Source organism: Erpetoichthys calabaricus, chromosome 7 (genome assembly GCF_900747795.2).
Source record: "Erpetoichthys calabaricus chromosome 7, fErpCal1.3, whole genome shotgun sequence".
Lineage (NCBI taxonomy): Eukaryota > Metazoa > Chordata > Cladistia > Polypteriformes > Polypteridae > Erpetoichthys > Erpetoichthys calabaricus.
The window spans coordinates 118,840,632-118,862,167 of record NC_041400.2 but is presented as its reverse complement, the minus strand read 5'-3'; the positions used below and the strand labels follow the sequence as shown (position 1 = coordinate 118,862,167).

General features: G+C 38.1%; 1 protein-coding gene across 2 annotated transcripts in view; it reads left to right on the top strand.

Moving 5' to 3' along the window:
* The window catches only part of chd1 (chromodomain helicase DNA binding protein 1), a 236,842-nt gene that overhangs the window by 203,715 nt on the left and 11,591 nt on the right, over positions 1–21,536 (top strand). For both annotated transcript variants that reach the window (XM_051929867.1, XM_051929866.1), the window contains 4 exons: positions 13,613–13,735; positions 15,281–15,427; positions 15,732–15,992; positions 16,135–16,269. In XM_051929867.1, coding sequence (XP_051785827.1) covers positions 13,613–13,735; positions 15,281–15,427; positions 15,732–15,992; positions 16,135–16,269 — 666 coding nt within the window. The remainder of the gene's footprint in view (positions 1–13,612; positions 13,736–15,280; positions 15,428–15,731; positions 15,993–16,134; positions 16,270–21,536) is intronic.

The following is a 21,536-nucleotide window of genomic DNA, read 5'->3' as shown; positions in this document are numbered from 1 at the left end:
AACAAGCGGCTCTGTTTGTGGCGTGAGTGTAGAAAGTGCTTCTTTCTCAATACCCTGCCATACGGATGTTCTTTGTGCAAATTGTGATGAATTGTAGAACAATATACATATACACCATCTGCAGCAAGATGTTCTTGCAAGTCTTTGGAGGTGATCTGTGGGTTGTCTGTAACCATTCTCATAATCCTGCACATATGTCGCTCCTGTATTTTTCTTGGCCTGCCAGACCTGGGTTTAACAGCAACTGTGCCTGTGGCCTTCCATTTCCTGATTACATTCCTTACAGTTGAAACTGACAGTTTATATCATAGACATATATAGACGCACGCCGCATTCACTGTGTTCCCCAGTCGACACGATACGTCAGCGCATCTGCCTTATTGCGAGTGGCAAAAGTGCCATTTAAACTGATACAGGTAAACGTGGAAACCGGGTTTTCTGATGAAAAAACAATAACGTTTAAAACAGTATCGCTTACATACAACAGATTTTGGCGAATCGTTTAAATGCAATTATTTATATCAATTTATACACTAATAATGACAATTATTAAATCATAATAATAATTATTATTATTAAATAATTCCTCCCATATAAGTAACATTTCTCGGACTGCCTTCTTCCATCTCCGAAGCATTTCTAGACTTTATCCTGTTCTAATGCAACACAGTACTGAAGTATTTATTAATGCCCTAGTCACCTCACGTATAGATTACCGTAATGCTATTCTATCTGGCATCCCACAAAAATGTATCCCTCGCTTACAACTTCAAAATTCTGCTGCCAGGATAATAACCTGCTGTTCTAAATCCACTGAACATATTGCACCTTTTTCTCTCTCAACTTCACTTGGCTCCCTGTTCACTACAGAATACAATACAAAATACTGCTCTTAACATTTAAAGCTCTCCACAACCTCACTGATCTCCAACAGACTTTCACTCCCTCTTGCTCACTCAGATCCTCCTCTGCAGCTCTACTTTCTGTACTGCACATCAAACTCTGTTCTATGGGAGCTTGAGCGTCTCTCATAGTGCTCCTCAACTCTGGAATTCTCTTCCCTCTCATATATGTCAACTCGTATAACACATTTTAAAACTACCCTCAAAACTTATCTTTTCAAACTGGCATACCAGTTGTGAATTTTGCGCTGTTACTGACAGTTATCTTTGTTTGTCTTTCTTTTAACAGTGAAATGATACACTCAATGACAAAAATAAACAATGTTTATTGTATACAAATTGGCTTAATAATTTCTGTAAACATTTCACTCATTCCTCTCTCAATCTCTCTCGCACACACACGTGCACACACACACACACACACACACACACAATGTGGTTACTTAAATATATACAGGATAGGATCTAAAATCCATGAAACAGAACTGTCTTACATAGCTTTTTCCGTGTGTTGCCACTCTGTAATTTGACAGTATTCAGTCTGGCAATATGGTGCATTCTTAGTTTGTGGAAGACAGACACAACTAAAGACATGAGCATAAAATAATGGTTGTCAATATCAAACTGTGTTTCCTCAATGTGCTCCATGAGAAAAAACACATCATCTGAACCAGTCTCAGCCCGAACAAACTGATTGGTAAAAAATACACTGACAGCTTGCCCTAATGTCGACTGTTAGATAACACGCTCAGCTACTTTGACCACCTTGACTGTATCCTCAGAAGGAATCAGCAAACCTCCTTTGTTTATTTAATGTGAGCAAGTGGTAGCTTTGATCATATGATGCCGGTACAGCATCGGTTACCAAACTAGCACTGCACACATCACAGGACAGCTTTCTCAAAATCCCGTCTAAGGGATACCTCTCACTGCTTCCTGAGGTGGATTTCTTTGAGAAACCTTCAAAGTTTGAGAAATGTTAACAGCTAACAACAATCTACATAGTTAGTGACTAAATACGTTTAGCCAAAACGTTGTTTGGAGGTTCACTTGAGCACATAAATGCGTAGCTTTGCTAGCTTAACCTGGCGTAGCTAAAGTTAAGATTATGAAACAGGATTTTCTAATGGCCAAATATAACCAAAACAATTGTTCAGCTTTACCTATGAAATGTAATCCCTGTGATCTGGTTTGGAGCGTACAGCGGTTTGTACAATCCCATGCAGCACATGCGTGAGGCATCTTTATCCATTACTTCACTCCACAGCAGTGCCACTCGCAATATGGCGGCAACGTTGACGTACGATGCTGCTGGTCATGAGGCGTCTAGTAATTCTATGTCTATGGTTTAAACCTCTGAGGTAGCTTTTTGTAGCCTTCCCCTAAACCATGATACTGAACAATCTTTGTTTTCAGATCTTTTGAGAGTTGCTTTGAGGATCCCATGCTGTCACTCTTCCGAGGAGAGTCAAAGGGAAGCACAACTTACAATTAACCACCTTAAATATCTTTTCTCATGATTAGACACACCTGTCTATGAAGTTCAAGGCTTAACGAGCTAATCCAACCAATTTGGTGTTGCAAGTAATCAGTACTGAGCAGTTACATGCATTCATATCAGCAAAATTACAAGGGTACCCACATTTTTGCACAGCCAGTTTTTCACATTTGATTTAAATACAACTAAATACTGCTTCGCTAAAAATCTTTGTTTGGAAAACACCCCAGTACTCAGATGTACCTAGGAAATGAAAGACATACCACTGTTCTCTTTTTTGTTGAAAGTAGAGTAAATTATTATGCAGGCTGAGAGGGGTTCCCAACCCTTTTCATATGACTGTATACATTTCAGTCGTGTTCCATGTCTACAACGATCTGTGCTAATATGTAATGACAGAGGAAATGTGGGGAAAGAAATGCTGAACACACGGCTAAAACAGAAAAAGTTTTCATATGCTAGTCATTACGAAATAAATTTGACTTGAGGTGTAGGATGTGTGAAGCCCAAATATCTAAGAAACACTTTCACAAAATGTGTAACAAAACAAGTAAACTTTTATTCAAGAATAAAACCGAAGAAAATGAAATTGCTCACTTGACGTGTTGCTAACACCCAACTCTGTCGGTAGAAAATAAGGTATTTGCATTCATGTGTGTTTGCATGTTTCACTTTCAACCAGTTATAGTGGTTATGCTGCTCAATCATGGGTCGGCGCAGTGGATAAGCTACAGTTTAGCAGTGGCGAGGTAATAGGTTAAAATCCCGCAACTTCTCTGTATTTAGCGCTTTGAGGAGTGAACTGCTGTTATTATTGTTATCGTATAACAAAAACATACATTTTATGCCAGTCTGTAACATCCATCCATTATGCAACCTGCTATATCCTAACTACAGGGTCATGGGGGTCTGCTGGAGCCAATCCCAGCCAATACATGGCGCAAGGCAGGAAACAAACCATGGGCAGGGCGCCAGCCCACCGCAGGGTGCGCGTGCACACACGTACACACACACACCAAGCACACACTAGGGACAATTTAGAATCGGCAATGCTCCTAACCTGCATGTCTTTGGACTGTGGGAGAAAACCGGAGCATCCTTTGCAAATTTATGGTATTTTTCCTCGCACACGGACATTCATATATCTACATATCATTTAAAAAATGTTTTTATCCAATTTTATTATTGGATTCTTGACTAAAATAATAATTCAAATGACATGCTGATGTAAATGTTCATGTGTAAGGAAAAGTAAAATCCACCATAAACACTGTGGTGTCTGTTTGCACAACAAGACACCATGAAGGAATGCTTGTGCTGTGTTTGTGTGTCTGCTTTTATCCCTTCAGCACTAATTTTTACAAGTACCATAAATGTAATAGTAGCAATAATAGCTGCTCACTACTCAAAACCATAAATGCAAGAAGGACCTGGGATTATGAGGAGGCAGTCCTTACCTCTGCACCAGCTGAGCAAACGTATCTATTTCTTATCGATTGATAGTTGGGCTTCAGTTTTTATACATTGCCAGTAACATGTAAATTGAACAATTTCTTTTTCTTCGATTATATGCTTGAATAAAAGCACACTTGTTTTGTTATAGTTATACCTTTTGTGAAAGTGTTTGATATTTGGACTTCAGTCTTCACACATTATACACTTCACATCAACATTTTGTCAATTATTACTATAACATGAAAAAAGTTTCTGTTTTAGTTATGTGTTCAACATTTGTTGCCTCACATTTTCTGTCATCCTACATTCACACAGATTGCTGTATTCCAAATAACGATATATTATTTATCCAAAACAATTTCAGACATCTTACTCCCAGCTCTGAGAATTTTGCATCTGATTTGACTTCAGCTACCTCAGTAGGGGATAGGGTAGCAGGTTGCTTGTTGACTGTGCTGATTGACACATTTGCTAAATAAAGACGCTGCTGACAAGGTGCAAGGGAAAGATGGCCTTGCATTATGAATATTTTCGTAGGCTTCAGGGATTCTAGTGTTAAGAAAACTGTACTAAAAAACAAAAGGGAATCTGAGTCGTCGTTCTATGCATGGAAAGGAATGACAGAGGGCAAGAGAAAAGGCACATCTTTGGAAGAAATTAGAGAATGAGCTTAGACCTTTTCATTTTGTTCTGTAATTAGAATGGGGACTCTTTGAGTGTGGACAGTTAGCCAGCTTGTGTTTAGTGCAGCTGCACACATTTTTAATTAGAGAAAGAAAAGATAAAGAAGAATTTGCCCTCTCTACTTAGTAAAGAACAGGCTTTTTAGCTTAAGAGTCAAATGAGTCTTTTTTACATGTAAACTTGTTAAGCATATTAGCCTTTTATCTTCTTGATAAATACTATATAGTTTATTAGAATTGTGACTTGTAATTATTACAATAATTGTATTTTATGAATACATGTTTAGTATGTTTTTTTATTAGTTTGAAGTATATTTTAATTTTGCATTATTTATGGTCAATGAACAAAAAGTCTAATAAAGAATTTAATTTCATTAATAAATTGTAAATGAGTAGCTCCTGATGTCTGCATTTTAACTATAAAAATACCACTTGGCTTATTATGCAGAAGCTTAGTGAGGGGAAGAAATACAAATAATAAACTAAATTAATATCGGAATCCTCCAATTCCAGTAATGCAAAAATCGATCTGTAATCGCCCGTAAAAAAAAAAAGAAAAACCATCAGAGCATTCCTAATTCCTAAAGTCTGGTTACTGAGTTGGCCATTGCAAAACTTTGATTTTTGTGTGTTTTTAACCACTTCTTTGTTGATTGTGATTATACTGTAAATTTGAGATCATTATCTTGTTGCAAGCTCCATCCATGGTAGAGTTTTAACCTGCTGTCAAAGGAAGCCTGGTTTGGGGTTAACATGTCTTTGTGGTAGAGGAATTCATTCTTACGTTAATGTTTGCAGAGTTCCTGGACTGTGTGCATCAAAACAGACCCAAAGCAATCGATCATGTACCACCATATGTCACAGTGGTTGACAACTGCTGTTCTTTATATGCAGTAAGTTTTTGTCCCAAGCACAGCATTTGTATGACCAAAAAGTAAAATTTTCATCTCATTTGACTACAACACGACTCCATTTATAATTCTAATCATGCACGACAAACTTAAGGTGCAGTATTTTGTGGCTTGTTCTCAACAAGAGCTTCTTTCATGAAGCTCTTCTACACTTGTCATGGAGGTGACATCTAACAGTTGATTTTGCAATATTATAATCCCAAGATTCAACCAAACTCTGCAGTTGAGAGACTGTAATATTTGGGGGGTTTTTTTCCTCTCACATGGGGGCAGTATACTCATGCATCAGTCCTCTTCCTGGCAAATATTCTTATTACTATTGTGTATATTTGTATTATTATTATGTCCTTGATTGTGCTTAACAGTATGTTCAACTATGAATTTTTTTATAGCTATTGCTTTGTTTAACAAAAGGATTTTACATGTTTGCAACCTTATATTTTACTCCCATTTGTACACCACTCCCCCACTTAGCACCAGAACATCAACCCATTGTTTGTACCCATTCCCTTTAAGTGTGTCAGTAATGGTGGAGTTGTCTGTAAAGTTCAGTTTATAAATAAAGTTCATAAAATGATAAAAGCATACACAAATCAACCTTCACTTTTGCTGTTTGTAGTTTGGACATGGTAATTATATTTTGACGATTAACCCAAACATGCTTTCTGTAATACAAATAAAATTCTACATTTTATTCATAACATATGGATAATAGAAGATGGGTATATGCAGGGTATATACAGACACAGTGATCACCACAAAACTTACTGTAAATGGTTTTCTTCATTTCCATCAAAAGGGCATAACTATACAAGTTATCCATATTACTAACCGAGAATGCTAAACCGGATGGACGCAGGGACATCCGGCCATGGGCCGTAGCCGCAAAAAGACGTACTGCGCAGGCGCCGCGAGAGGCGGCCGTGACCACAGAAAAAAGTAGTGAGCATAGAAAAAAGGAGTCAAAGAAATGAGGCGCCGCGAACACAGAAAAAAGGAGTCAGCACAGAAAAAAGGAGTCAAACGCAGGCGCCGCACACAGCGCCGCACGAAAGCCATTGCACACGAAACTAGCACACAAAAAAAAGAAGCCGCTCGCGCCCCACGAATCCCACACCCACCCCCACACACACAAGTAACGGACGGGACACACACAAAGAGGACGATTCAACAAGCCCCTGGCACACAAAAAAAAGAACCTGCAAACCCCCCCCCCCCCCCCCCCCCCCCCCCCAACAAGCAACGGACGGGACACACACAAAAAGGAGGATTCAACAAGCCCCTGGCACACAAAAAGAAAGAAGACGCTCGCGACCTAACTAACGATGTACCTGAAACTAAAAACTTTATGAACTGCATTAGATCCTACAATAGTTCATTTGCTTTTGCATCTACCGGAGTAAATATCAGGCCACCAAAAGGCAATGGCCCATACTGCTTTCGCATATGTGGACAAATATTACATCGCATTGGAACAGTACACCCTGAAAGAAATCAACAACGGAAATATGCACAAATCTACACACAAAGCCCCATTTCTAAATGAAGCGTCCGTATTAAACATACGTCATCTCAACACGTTCACACTATGCAGCATAGGTGGATCTCATTACAATAACGGCTCCATATTAACAGTGAGTGCGATCCTCCTTATTACTTATCCATATTTATCACGCTCAAGAACAAACAAGTCATAAATTCACGATCACAGGTACAAATCGATACGGCTCGGATAACGGAACCAAACACAATTCACACTATGCAGCATAGGTGGATCTCATTACAATGAGGCACTATTAACCGTTCAACCGCAGAAAAGGCTCCATATTAACAGTGAGTGCAATCCTCCTTATTACTTATCCATATTTCTAACGCTGAAGAACAAACAATTCATGAATTCACGATCACGGGTACAAACCAATACAGCTCGAGTAACGAGACCAAACACACGAACCCGCATGAAAAAAAAACAATACACGTCGGCTCCAACGCGCTTCTGAAACTCTGGAAGAAAAAATGTCTCGACTCCAAAAACGCAAAGCTCAACTAACACAGTTACAGAAACGAACCCAAATGGACAGACACACTGAACGTGGACGCATGCAGCGTGCGTCTCACAGTACTGCATCGAAACAGGCACGGCTTCAAAACGAAACACCTCCCGTCTCAGACATACAGAAACGGCAGCGAGGGAACATCAACGACAGACACCTGCTAAACGATTGCGCCAGTTAGCTGACAACGCGTTCAATAATGAGTCCACTATTCAGGAAAATTCATTGAGATTAATGAATGTCATTTGCAATCATTGTCATTCACTTAACTTCCCTGAAGAAACAACTGGCAATACATGTAATGAATTTACACGTTGTTATCAAAACGGTCAAATTAGACTGCCTCCTTTACATTCATATCCTGAATATCTACAGAAGCTTCTAACTATCGATGTACCTGAAAGTGAAATCTTTATGAACTGCATTAGATCCTACAAATCGATATCCACTATGAACATTAACAGTGGCACTGCACATGACATCCGTCTTGCAAAACTGTTAATTATTGATGAATATACAATGGCATCCACTCACTTACTCCACACCATTCATAAATTTCTACAAACGTTTATGAATAATGATCTTCCCTTTGAAGGAAAGGTACTTTTATTACGAGGAGATTTTAGACAGTGTGTAGCTATTGTTCCACATTCCATGCGCTCAGCTATTGTTCAGTGCACCTTAAAATACGCAGACAATTGGCATTGCTTTCAAAAGATACAGTTAGTACATAACATGCGATGTCCACATCCAGATCATAACAATTGGTTATTACAACTAGGAGATCGTACACTCACCAATACAGATAGACTTCACCCAGATATTATTACAATTCCTCAAGCCTTTATCTGCGCTGACTTAGTTACAGACAGATTTGGAACAGCAATCTCATTTGACCAAATGCCCCTTTTAACACAACGCACTATATTATGTCCAAAAAATATTAATGTGGAAAACATAACTACCCAAGTCATTGCATTACTGCATCATCTACACCTTCACACTATTCTATATCTCATTCATACATCACGCTCTTTCTCATTCCCAACACCAGGGGTTGGCGAGCGAAGCGAGCAGGGGGCGGAGCCCCCTAGTTGCCCAATAAAACCTTATTCCTTCAGGAGCAACTTTTGCATGTCTGGTATTTTAGTTGGCTGAGTGAATACATCTTTTTCTAGTTTAAGTTATTTGGTGCATACCTGCTTTGATACAATGACATTAACTTTCTTCACAGCTATTCTGCATCATGACTAGTTTTCTTTTTAGAGTTAGGAGGATAAAATTATGTAAGCTACAAACTAACTCATCCTACAGGTTAATACTTTCAGTTCTAGTAACATAAACAGGACATATGCTGTTATGTTATCTGGCTTTATACAAGCTAGGTTACAAAGCAGTATTATTCTGGGAACCAAAGTACAGTTAAGGCAGTCTCATCTCCTGGTGTGGAGGCAATTCTTTGTTCTAAATTCTTAGCTTACTACATTAGGGCCAACAGGAATTTTCATATGTACAAGGAGTACTATGAGTGCTCTTTGGTTTTCTTTCTGTGAAAGCTTCTCTTACGTTTTGTTTTGGTCGTAATGTTGTTGTGGCTTACTCTGTACTGCAAATAGAATCTGAGTTTCATACAGTGGTTTTCTTTTGATAGCATTAAAATATGTCTGCCATGAGTTGATCAGTGAACTTTTCAATAACAGGTTGCTTTATCAGTCTCTCCTACTTGGCTACCTCAATGTTATTAACCGAGTCTTGACTCATTGCAGTACCCAAGTTTAACTTGGTTGCGAGCAGCCTTCTACTGCTAAGGTCCAGCATTAGATTTTCTTTTTGAGTAGAAGGGTCACTCCAGCCTTATTTTTTTCTGATATGAAATAGAATTGAAAGGAGGAGCTAGTGTTGACACTGATTTAAGCCGGCAACACATTACATGAATTGTAGTCTATCTTTCATGCCTGTATTGCATATATTGTTACTTCTGTGTTAGTACTCATGCTTGACTTTGTTGTAGCAAGTAACAGACCGGTTGAAAAGAGTTCCTACACAAGTGGTGTCACAGCAGCACACCACATTTGCTGGTAAAATAGTGTAGTGTAATGGGTCCTTTATGAAGAAAAGAGTGGACATTTTGCCATTTGTTTCTTGGATGTTCAGAAACCCTCCGATTTGGTAAGGGATTCATTATGGTAATTTTCTCACTGACCAAGGTGAAGAACAATACAACACCAAGACATCTTCAACCCTGGATATATCAGCACAAGTACCATTCTGCTTTGATTTAATACAACCTTACCTGACGGAGTCAAATGCTGCGTACATAAGAAAAGCTGCGTGTAGCAGTTCCACAGAGAACTCACACTTTAACATAAGTAAAGGTCACTGTCAAGTGTCCTTAAGACACTTGTCAACCAAAATGTAATTAATGTTTAGGTTTTTTTTGTTTACATTTTTAGCATTACTTTAATCTTCATAGTAATACTTATTGTTAAAAGAGAAAAAAAAATCTGCATTTTACCCAACATAAAACAGTGCATCATAAACATGAAAACTAAAAAGTGTATAATGCAGAAAACAGAATAACCATCACTATATTAATTTCTGTCTTTTTTTCCTCCCCATGTGAAAAACTATGCAAATGCCTTAAACTTAATGTTTGATTTCAGTGTATAAATATATCTCCGCGTAATGTTTCTGGTCATAGAGGAAGAGAGACACAAATGTATCACATTAAATGTGTAGATTATGTTTTCAGGTTAATTTTCTGGCCATTCTTTGTACAGTTAAGACTTCCTGGGTTTTTTTCCTAGTGGTAATATAGTCAAAAAATAAATAGTAATGACAATTTTCATATTTGTTTGATATATTCTCTGATATATTCCCATTATACAGCAGAAATACTCATTTCATCTTCTTCTTTCGGCTGCTCCCGTTAGGGGTTACCACAGCAGATCATCTTCTTCCATATCTTTCTGTCCACTGCATCTTGTTCTGTTACACCCATCACCTGCATGTCCTCTCTCACCACATCCATAAACCTCCTCTTAGGCCTTCCTCTTTTCCTCTTCCCTGGCAGCTGCATCCTTAGCAACCTTCTCCCAATATACTCAGCATCTCTCCTCTGTACATGTCCAAACCAACGCAATCTCACCTTTCTGACGTTGTCTCCCACCCGTCCAACTTGAGTACATTAGAGGGTCAGCTCATTTCTAATCCTGTCCATCTTAGTCACAAATCTTAGCATCTTTAACTCTGCTACCTCCAGCTCTGTCTCCTGCTTTCTGGTCAATGCCACCGTCTCCAGGCCATATAACATAGCTGGTCTCACTATCATCCTGTAGACCTTCCCTTTCACTCTTGCTGATAGACATCTGTCACAAATTACTCCTGACACTCTTCTCCACCCATTCCACCCTGCCTGCACTCTTTTTTGCCTCTCTTCCACAATCCCTATTACTCTGTACTGTTGATCCCAAGTATTTAAACTCATCCACCTTCGCCAACTCTACTCCTTGAATCCTCACTATTCCACTGACCTCCCTCTCGTTTACACACATGTATTCTGTCTTGTTCCTACTGACCTTCATTCCTCTCCTCTCTAGAGCATATCTCCACTTCTCCATGGTCTACTAAACCTGCTCCCAACTATCGCTACAGATCAGTGTCATCAGCAAACATCATAGTGCATGGGGACTCCTGTCTAATCTCGTCTGTCAACCTGTCCATCACCATTGCAAATAAAGGGCTCAGAGCTGATCCCTGATGTAATCCCACCTCCACCTTGAATGCATCTGTCACTTCTACCGCAGACCTCACCACTGTCACACTTCCCTCGTACATATCCTGTACAACTCGTACGTACTTCTCTGCCACTCCCGACTTCCTCATACAATACCACAGCTCTTCTCAAGGCACCCTGTCATATGCTTTCTCCAGGTCCACAAAGACGCAATGCAACTCCTTCTGACCTTCTCTAAACTTCTCCATCAACATCCTTGGAGAAAACATCACTTCTGTGGTACTCTTTCTTTGCATGAAACCATACTGCTGCTCACTAATCATCACCTCACTTCTTAACCTAGCTTCCACTACTCTTTCCCATAACTTCACGCTGTGGCTCATCAATTTTATCCACCTGTAGTTACTGCAGTCCTGCACATCCCCCGTATTCTTAAATATCTGCACCAGTACACTTCTTCTCCACTCCTCAGGCATCCTCTCACTTTGCAAGATCCCTTTAAACAATCTGGTTTAAAACTCCACTGCCATCTCTCCTGAACATCTCCATGCTTCCACAGGTATGTAATCTGGACAAACGACCTTTCCATTTTTCATCATCTTCATAGCTGTCCTTACTTCCTCCTTGCTAATCCATTGCACTTACTGATTCATTAACTCCACATCATCCAACCTCTTCTCTCTCTCATTCTCTTCATTAATCAGCCTCTCAAAGTACTCTTTCCATCTGCTCAACACACTCTCCTCGCTTGTGAGTACGTTTCCATCTTTATCCTTTATCACTCTAACCTGTTGCACATCTTTCCCAGCTCTGTCCCTCTGTCTCGCCAATTGGTACAGGTCCTTTTCTCCCTCCTTAGTGTCCAACCTCTCGTACAACTCACCATATGGCTTTTCTCTAGCCTTCACCACCTCTCTCTTCACCTTACGCCTTATCTCCTTGTGCTCTTGTCTACTTTCTGCATCTTGCTGACTATCCCACTTCTTCTTTGCCATCCTTTTCCTCTGTACACTCTCCTGTATTACCTCATTCCACCTCCAGATTTCCTTTACCTCCTTCCTCTGTCCAGATGTCACGCCAAGCACCCTTCTTGCTGTCACCCTTACTACATCTGCTTTAGTTTCCCAACTGTCTGGAAACTTCACTGCCACCCAGTGCCTGTCTCACCACCTCCCTACACTCAACCTTGCAGTCTTCCTTTTTCAACTTCCACCATTTGATCCTTTGCTCTGCCCTCCCTCTCCTCCTCTTCTTGATCTCCAACGTCATCCTACACCCCACCATCCTATGCTGCTTAACTACACTTTCCCCTGCCACCACTTTGCAGTCTTCAATCTCCTTCAGATCAACTCTTCTGCATAGGATGTAATCTACCTGTGTGCATCTTCTTCCACTCTTGTATGTAACCCTATGTTCCTCCCTCTTCTTAAATTACGTATTCACCACAGCCGTGTCCATCCTTTAGGCAAAATCCACTATCCTCTGACCTTCTTCATTCCTCTCCTTGACACCATACCTACCCATCACCTCCTCGTCTCCTCTGTTCCCGTCATCAACATGTCCATTGAAATCCGCTCCAATTACCACTTTCTGTCTGTTGGGTACACTGTTCATCACTTCATCCAACTCACTCCAAAAATCTTTCTCCTCCATCGTACACCAAACTAGTGGGGCATCTGCACTAACAACATTCATCATCACACTTCCAACAGCTTCATAGAATCATTACTCTGTCTGACACTCTTTCACCTCCAAAACGCTCTTGACATACTGTTCCTTCAGAATAACCCCTATGCCATTTCTCCTCCCATCCACACCATGATAGAATAATTTAAATCCACCTCCAATCCACCTGGCCTTACTCCCCTTCCATTTAGTCTCTTGCATGCACAATGTATCAACCTTCCTTCTCTCCATCATATCTGCTAACTCTCTTCCCTTACCAGTCCTACTGCCAACATTCAAAGTTCCTACCCTCAGTTCCACTCTCTTTACCTTCCCCCTCTTGTCCTGCCTCCAGACACGTCTTTACCCCCTTCTTCTCCTTCGGCCAACAGTAGCCCAATTTCCGCCTGCACCCTGTTGGCTAACAGTATTGGTGCCGGTCGTTGTTAACCCGGGGCTTGACTGATCCGGTATGGAAATTTGTATTGTTGTCTGCATATTGATTTGGCAAAATTTTACACCGGATTCCCTTCCTGATGTAACCCCATTTATCCGGGCTTGGGACCGGCACAAAGAAACACTGGTTTGTGCATCCCCATTTCATATGTTGTTATAAATTTAAAAACTGCTAATACACATGTTTAAAACCATTTTATGCTAAATGTAAATGTTACAGTATTTTTTAAATAAAGTTTATGTAATTTTCAGTTATTGCCTGATGATCCAGACAAGAAACCACAGGCCAAGCAGTTACAAACAAGAGCAGACTACCTCATTAAGCTACTAAGCAAAGACTTGGCTAGGAAGGAGAGCCAGCGGCAAGCAGGCCTGGTAATAAAATGTTTTATTCAGATATTTAACTATTCTTTTGTCTAATTTTTTTTTTTTATGAACTGTGTTTGAAATTCTGTTTTACATATTTAAAGCTAATGCTATCAGTCTTGTCACCCCTCAGTTTGATTTTAAAATTTTTGGCCAGCTCTGCACATTGTTTGTACTACTGCTTAGTGAATATTATTCAAAGATAGTTACACTGGACATTTTCATTAGATCATATACAGTAATCCCTCCTCCATCGCGGGGGTTGCGTTCCAGAGCCACACGCGAAATAAGAAAATCCGCGAAGTAGAAACCATATGTTTATATGGTTATTTTTATATTGTCATGCTTGGGTCACAGATTTGCGCAGAAACACAGGAGGTTGTAGAGAGACAGGAACGTTATTCAAACACTGCAAACAAACATTTGTCTCTTTTTCAAAAGTTTAAACTGTGCTCCATGACAAGACAGAGATGACAGTTCCGTCTCACAATTAAAAGAATGCAAACATATCTTCCTCTTCAAAGGAGTGCCCGTCAGGAGCATATAAAGTCACAAAGATAGAGAAAAGCAAACAAATCAATAGGGCGAAGCACCGCGGCACAAAGCTGTTGAAGGTGGCAGCTCACACCCCCTCCGTCAGGAGCAGACAAAGAGAGATAGAGAGAGACAGAGTTTGTTTTTCAAGCAAAAATCAATACGTGCCCTTCGAGCTTTTAAGTATGCGAAGCACCAGTGCAGCATGTCGTTTCAGGAAGCAGCTGCACAAAAGATAGCAACGTGAAGATAATCTTTCAGCATTTTTAGACGAGCGTCCGTATCGTCCAGGTGTGCGAACAGCCCCCCTGCTCAATCCCCCTACGTCAGGATCAGAGAAAGTCAGCGCAAGAGAGACAGAGAAGAGTAAGTTGGGTAGCTTCTCAGCCATCTGCCAATAGCGTCCCTTGTGTGAAATCAACTGGGCAAACCAACTGAGGAAGCATGTACCAGAAATTAAAAGACCTATTGTCCGCAGAAATCCGCGAACCAGCAAAAAATCCGCAATATATATTTAAATATGCTTACATATAAAATTTGCGATGGAGTGAAGCCGCGAAAGGCGAAGCGCGATATAGCGAGGGATTATTGTACTGGTATTGTTGAGTATAAATTGTTTTTAATTAAGGCTGTATTTAGAATTCTGTAACTACATTTATTTAAGTAATTTTCAGCAACTTATGTAACATGCTTCTGAAGTCTTTCATTTCCAGTTTACACCATTTATTAGGCCTTGCGTTTGTCTTGGTTAATATTGAGCGGTTAACATTGTATCTATTGGGAGTCCTTGGACCTGAACTCGTCTGTTGCTTTTCAAGGAGTTCTTGATCTTATTGGTTTGTCCTTCAGCAATGCTATTTACAAAATAAAGATATGCAAAGTTTTTAATTGATTTTGTTGCTGTCCTAATAGTTATTTTAAATATAAGAAAAAAGCAATATGCATTTTTTTGGAAATAAGTATTTTGGGTAAATATTCTAAGCTTATTGCAATTAAAATGACACATTTTTATATATTTAGTCCAATTCAAGGAAAAGGAAACCAAGGAATAAAAAGAATAAAGCAGTTAAACCAGCAAAGGCTGAAGTAGTGAAAAGTGACTCTTCACCTCCCCCTTCAGAAAAGAGTTCACAGGAGGAAGAAGATGAAGAAGAAGAAGAAGAAATAGTTAAAGTAAGTTTTGTTGGAATTATGAGAAGAAAGTGTTTGCAATTGTGTTAAACATCAGTTCATTCTAGTAGCAGCTGCAGTGCTTAATTCGCTATACTTGTAATGTTTGTTTGACTTGCTTAGTAGTGTTGAGACTTGCAAAACAGGTGTTAAAGTCCTGATTCATTTAAGTCTTTTTTGACCTGATTAGCAGTGCACACTTCCATAAAAGTTTTTACAAATGTCTGCATGAACTTCTTAATGTGTTGCTTTTATTTGAAGTGTTATTGAATGGCTAGCTTATACTTGATTTCATTTTTAGGAGGATGTGGTTTCTTCAAAATCTGTAAACAGAAGGGTAAAAACTGAAAAGGCAGAAAAAGTGAGTGAAGTGGAGTCAGAGCCTGATATGATACTTAAAAAAGACCCAGAAGAAAAAATGGAAACAAAAGGAAAGGAAAACAGAAGAGAAAATAAAAAAGATAAAAGAGAAGAAAATAAAGACAAAAAGGATTTGCGTGAGAAAAAAGAAATTAGACCATTAGACCATCTTCAAAAAAAGGATGAAATTAAGGAAGAGAAGGTGAGCAAATTGATGATGAGGATAATAAAATTAGTAGGCATATTTCACATTTCCATTTCCCTTATTGAGAAAATGTACAAAGATTGGTGACACAGTGATGATTTGATACAACAAATGTTCTGTAACCTAAAATTTATTGTAGGTGACAGAAGTAAAAATTGAAATTAAAGAAAAAGTGAAGAAGGTAGCTGACACACCTGTCCACATTACTGCAGCTGGTGAACCTGTCCCCATTTCTGAAGAGGCAGAGGAGCTTGATCAGAAAACATTCAGTGTGGTAAGTGCAATAAGCAAACAGTTAATGTTATCTTAATAATACAGTTAAGTTTGATTTAACTTAAATTTAAAATTGTGACCATGTACATGTACTGGAACCACAACCCTGGTGAGTTTGAAAATCTTAATATACAATGCTATGCTATAAAGTATACTATACATGTGTCTACAGAAGCGATTTTAACAATCACCATTTAAAAACACCAAATATAAGAAGCTTTTACACATTAGAATTTTGAGGTTTTGCTGAAGCATGGTTTTTGTGTGGTTGGGTGTTTATTGAATTAGACAAATAAAGAATAGTCCAGTCAAATATTCAGATATGCAGCATAAAGAGGGCAAATGTATAATGTAGTGAAATGATAGGAGCACCAAGAAAAGCAGCATAATACAAAGAAGGACTTTTATGAATTTATCAGCTTTATCACAAAGAGAGGATTTTTCACAAAGATGCATGCTTTAGTGGCGTTTGAAGACATCTTATCCTGAAATATGTTGCACATAGTGGTTTACTTCAGCATGCTTATGGCACAGTGGAGAAAAAAAAAGTGAAATACTTAATAAAATGCATATGAAAAAGTCTTTTTTCTGTGTATAACATTCTTGAATACATGGACTTAATCAAAATTCGTCTTTCTGCCCTAAAGTTAGGTGGATGGTATGACGTGGGGAAGTATTATATTTCCATTTTTTTTTTTAGTTGAGTCAGTCATGCTGAAATTTTCCATAAAGAATAACTTAATATTAGGAATGATTCCATTTTCAGCCACTGAATATATTTGGCAACAATGGCACATTTGGACAAATATGTGATGTTGATTAAGGATAACATTTTCAAGCAGACGGGGCTTTGCATTGCATTGTATAGGCATGAACACCAACTTTAAAGCTTTGGACTTGTTTATTTACAATGGGGAATGAGTAGTAGTGATATACTGTAAATGAAAATAAATACTGTAAGATGTGTAACATGCACTTATTATGTATAAATTTTATATTGAAAAACATTGCAACTTGAACACATTTTCTGTAGAAGAATATGTACTGATTAGGGACGCAAACACTCGCTGGCTTTAAATTTCATTCTTCATTGCTGAAATATCAATAAACAGTAGAACAACACAAAATCATGAAGACTTGCAGATAGTTTGAGATGAAAATTAGCATTAACATCTGTCTTCAGTAAAGTAGTATGTTCTGTTTGTTAAAAGCATTTAAAGCTAACTGCTATGGCTCTAAAGTGCATAGAGCCAATGGATTTTGCCCCATTCTTGTGAAAGACTCAATAAACCTGCTAGCCAGGTTGTGATTGTCATTTCTCCAGGTTATTGTAATCCATGGCATCCTAAAAGTGCTGTATGAAGTTAAGGTGAAGGGAGAAGGCAAGCCAAAGGAGCACATGCACCCCAGCATTCCTCAGGACAGTTGTGACCACAGAGACTGTGTTGCCCTGCTGTAAGATCAACTTTTTAGGAGTAGTGAGCAAACAGTTTGAGAAGTTGCTTTGCTTTAAGGCCAGCATCATTAAGCCTGTCCTTCATTCTTCTATCACCAATGTGGACATTGTCTGGCATTGTTTTTGAGCAGCAATACAGGTGACAGATCTGAAACAGAATTGACAAGTCTTTCAGTCCTGGTCTGGTCTGGTGTAGCCACTTGACTGTGAGAACTTTGAAGGTCATCTTTCCACTGGTTTTCCTGTAGTTTGAAGATGTTGGAGCTGCATAATCCATACTCTCTGGCAACACTGGCTCATGCCTCGCATGTGACGGTTAATGCAAATAATGGCATCTCTTTATGAAAGTAGGAAAGCTACAACTATAGTTTTCTCTTTCTTGAATTTTTTTTTTCAACCTGTATAGATTAGGATTTGGGTGATATGGCTAAAAGTGTATCAAGTCAAGAGTTAATTCAAAATTATCACAGTTGGGCTATCTATCATTGCATAAATCTTTGTACATATTTTTCATTTTGAGTCCAGTTTAGGTGCTTCTGTTGGTCCAGTTTGATAGGTTAACACTGTGATGCTTCTCTATATAATGAACATTTTAATCAACTGAAGAAATACCAAAATATCTGTATTGTGCAAAATAATGTGAAGAATTTATCCATCCATTCATCCATTCTCTTCCGCTTATCCGAGGTCAGGTCGCGGGGGCAGCAGCTTGAGCAGAGATACCCAGACTTCCCTCTCCCCGGCCACTTCTTCTAGCTCTTCCGGGGGAATCCCAAGGTGTTCCCAGGCCAGCCGAGAGTCATAGTCCCTCCAGCGTGTCCTGGGTCTTCCCCTGGGCCTCCTCCCGGTTAGATGTGCTCGGAACTCCTCACCAGGGAGGTGAATTTAAATTTGAAGAATTTAACAAGAAATAAACATATATTGCACAGGCACATAGACTATACAGTAAAAAAATGAAACAAGATTGACAATAAAAAATAAGTATTCAAGGAACTGTTCTCAATTTATTTGCTTTTCCACTAAACAGAAGCAAACAAGCCTAACTAAACTTCAATGCTGTGTTTCAAAAGATCTCTGAACTTTAAGGAAAATGTAAAAACAAAATAAAAAAAATACATCTGTGTTGACTAAATACTGCCTCAACATAGGCTATCAGAACAAGCCCTACAATCCAGCGTACTAAAGAAGGTTTTCACCCTTGCAATTAAGTGAACTTGAGAGCATACTTTTTTTTTAAATAATTCTAATAGACGTTTTATTATTACCAAATAATATCTTTCACTCCATTGCTTTCTAAACTTGTAGATATGTAGCATTTCAGCATACATGAATCAAAATATGTAATTATATATATATATATATATATATATATATATATATATATATATATATATATATATATAGTATTTTTTTTTTTTTTACTTAGAAATTTATACTTAAAATATGGGTACACAATTATGACAATTAATAACTGACTGTACACTATTGACCTTCATGTTATAATGAGGGGAGTTCCAAAAGTCCCTTTTCTTTAAGAGAGATCTTTTTGTTTTTTTTTTTTTTCCTCAAACCTTATTCATTCTCTACTTCTCCACTTAGTCGCCGCCAGCCTCAATACACTTTTGTAATCTGTGGGTCCATTTTTCAATGCACCCCAGAAAAATCCTCTATTTTCCAATTTTTCCAGCTCTTCATTCACTGCATTAACACTAGAATCCTTGAAACCTACGAAAAAAGTCATAATGTCGGGTCACCTTAAATTCCTTTGCACTTCTTCATCGGCATCTTTGTTTTGCAAATGTGTCAAACAGCACAAGCAGCAAGCAACCTGCTATGCTATCCCATCCCATCCATTTTCGTTAATCACGTCTTCCCAATCGTCATAAAAATTGTATGTGCATTATGTCGTTTATTTTAAAGAAAAGCCAGAAGTTCAGGTGAGGCAAGCAGGATGGGTCATTCAAAAGGCTGATTCCAGAGGCATCAATGAAGAGGGTGATCTTATTGGCTCAATGTGCAATAGTGTTGTTCTTGTGAAGAAACCAGTTTCTCAACTTGCAATTGGGGAAACCGCTCTTGAGATTTTGTAAAACTTCAACCAAACATTTCTTTGTGTAAATATTTGAAAACGGACAAACCACTTTTAGACAGTCCCCTGAGGCGATGCTTGATCGCCAAGATGAGCTTCCTGCTTCGTGAAGCTTTCTGCCATCAATAAACTGTGATGAAAGAGCAGGAGGACTTGTTTGTTCTCCTTGGAGAGATTCACTTTTTCATTTCTTGTCCCCATGATAGCCTACAAATGAGAATTTTTCAGGACGTTTTTGTGAATAGGTGAGATAAGTGCTAGATAAATCTAATGAATTATTATTGCTTTTCGAATATCATTCCATGATAAAATCAACCATGGCGAACAAATTCAAAAGTTCACATGAATAGACTTTTGTTACTCCCCTCATTAATTTCATTTAACAGCATTACAGTGAAAGATGTACTTTGGCCTTAAATTAAGTGGTGGACTAGTTGACAAATAAAAATTTTGTTTAATATTGTTTTTTTATTTTTTACAATTAAAATGTTTGAGTCAATTTTTGTAATACAGCAAATTGTATACATTTTTCTTTTCCAAAAACAAGCTATATCATTAACATATAAGATGTGGAGAAATGTCAAACACGGGAATGTTAAATTGGGGTTCTGCGGAACTGAGAAAACAAAAGGTGTTTGTGTATATAAAAATTAAAGTACATACTAAAATCTTATATAGCAGTAATGTAACAATTAAGATGTGAATATAAGCACAACCTTATAGTTTTTTTATACATTATATAAACACATTTAATGTATTAATATATAGCAAGGTGAAGAAGCATGCAGTGCTTTTTACTTATAACATTTGTTTCTGACTGCAAACAAATTCAACATGATCTAAAAGACATCCTTAGTAAATACAATTATAAACAATCATTTGATTTATTGAAGGAAAAAAGTCCACCAACACCTATGTCACCCATGTGAAAATGTATTTACCTCCTAAACTTAATATTTAACTATGCCACCTTTATCAGATATCAAACACTTCCAGTAACAAAAGATCTGTCTTTGGCATCACAGTGGGAAAATGGTGACCCAGTAGATGGTATGTTTTTTTAATAACATTGTTGCTATTGAAAATGAAAATAAAATAAACCCTACTAAAAAGTGCCAGGTCAACTTTACTTCTGTTTTTCTGGACACTTCTGTAAGCACTTGAAAGAAGTGTACACATTTTAAAAGATCTTGTTGCGGATCAGACCATAATTGGAAAAGCTCAATTCCTGACTTAGTGGGAGTACTAAATGGAATGCATTCTGATTAATAAACAATTGTGCAGCCCTAACTTAGTTTTCTACCACTGTTTAAAAAAAAATACTGTGTGTGCCTCCTTTCCCTTGGTACCCTAAGCATGTGCTTATTTTGCTTAATGTTTAATCCATAGTTCTGTTGTTATCATTATCATAAACTCTGTCAAGTATTTGCATACATTTCTGTTGGCAGCACTCTGTCCTGACAACATCTCAATACTACTTATTGGTTTATGGTGCTTTGTTTTCCCAACTTTTCACATATCTGCATTATTTTTAGTTGCTCAGTCATTTAACATTTGTAAAATGCATACATGAACATTCTGCAGAAAGCATTTTAATTGAATGAGTTTGAACTGACCCCTTAATAAATTGATAGTTTTAAGTTTTGATGTGAAAAAAATACGTCTTATAATACCAAGAATAACAATGGCAAAATACTGTATTTAACATTAATAACAAATGTAA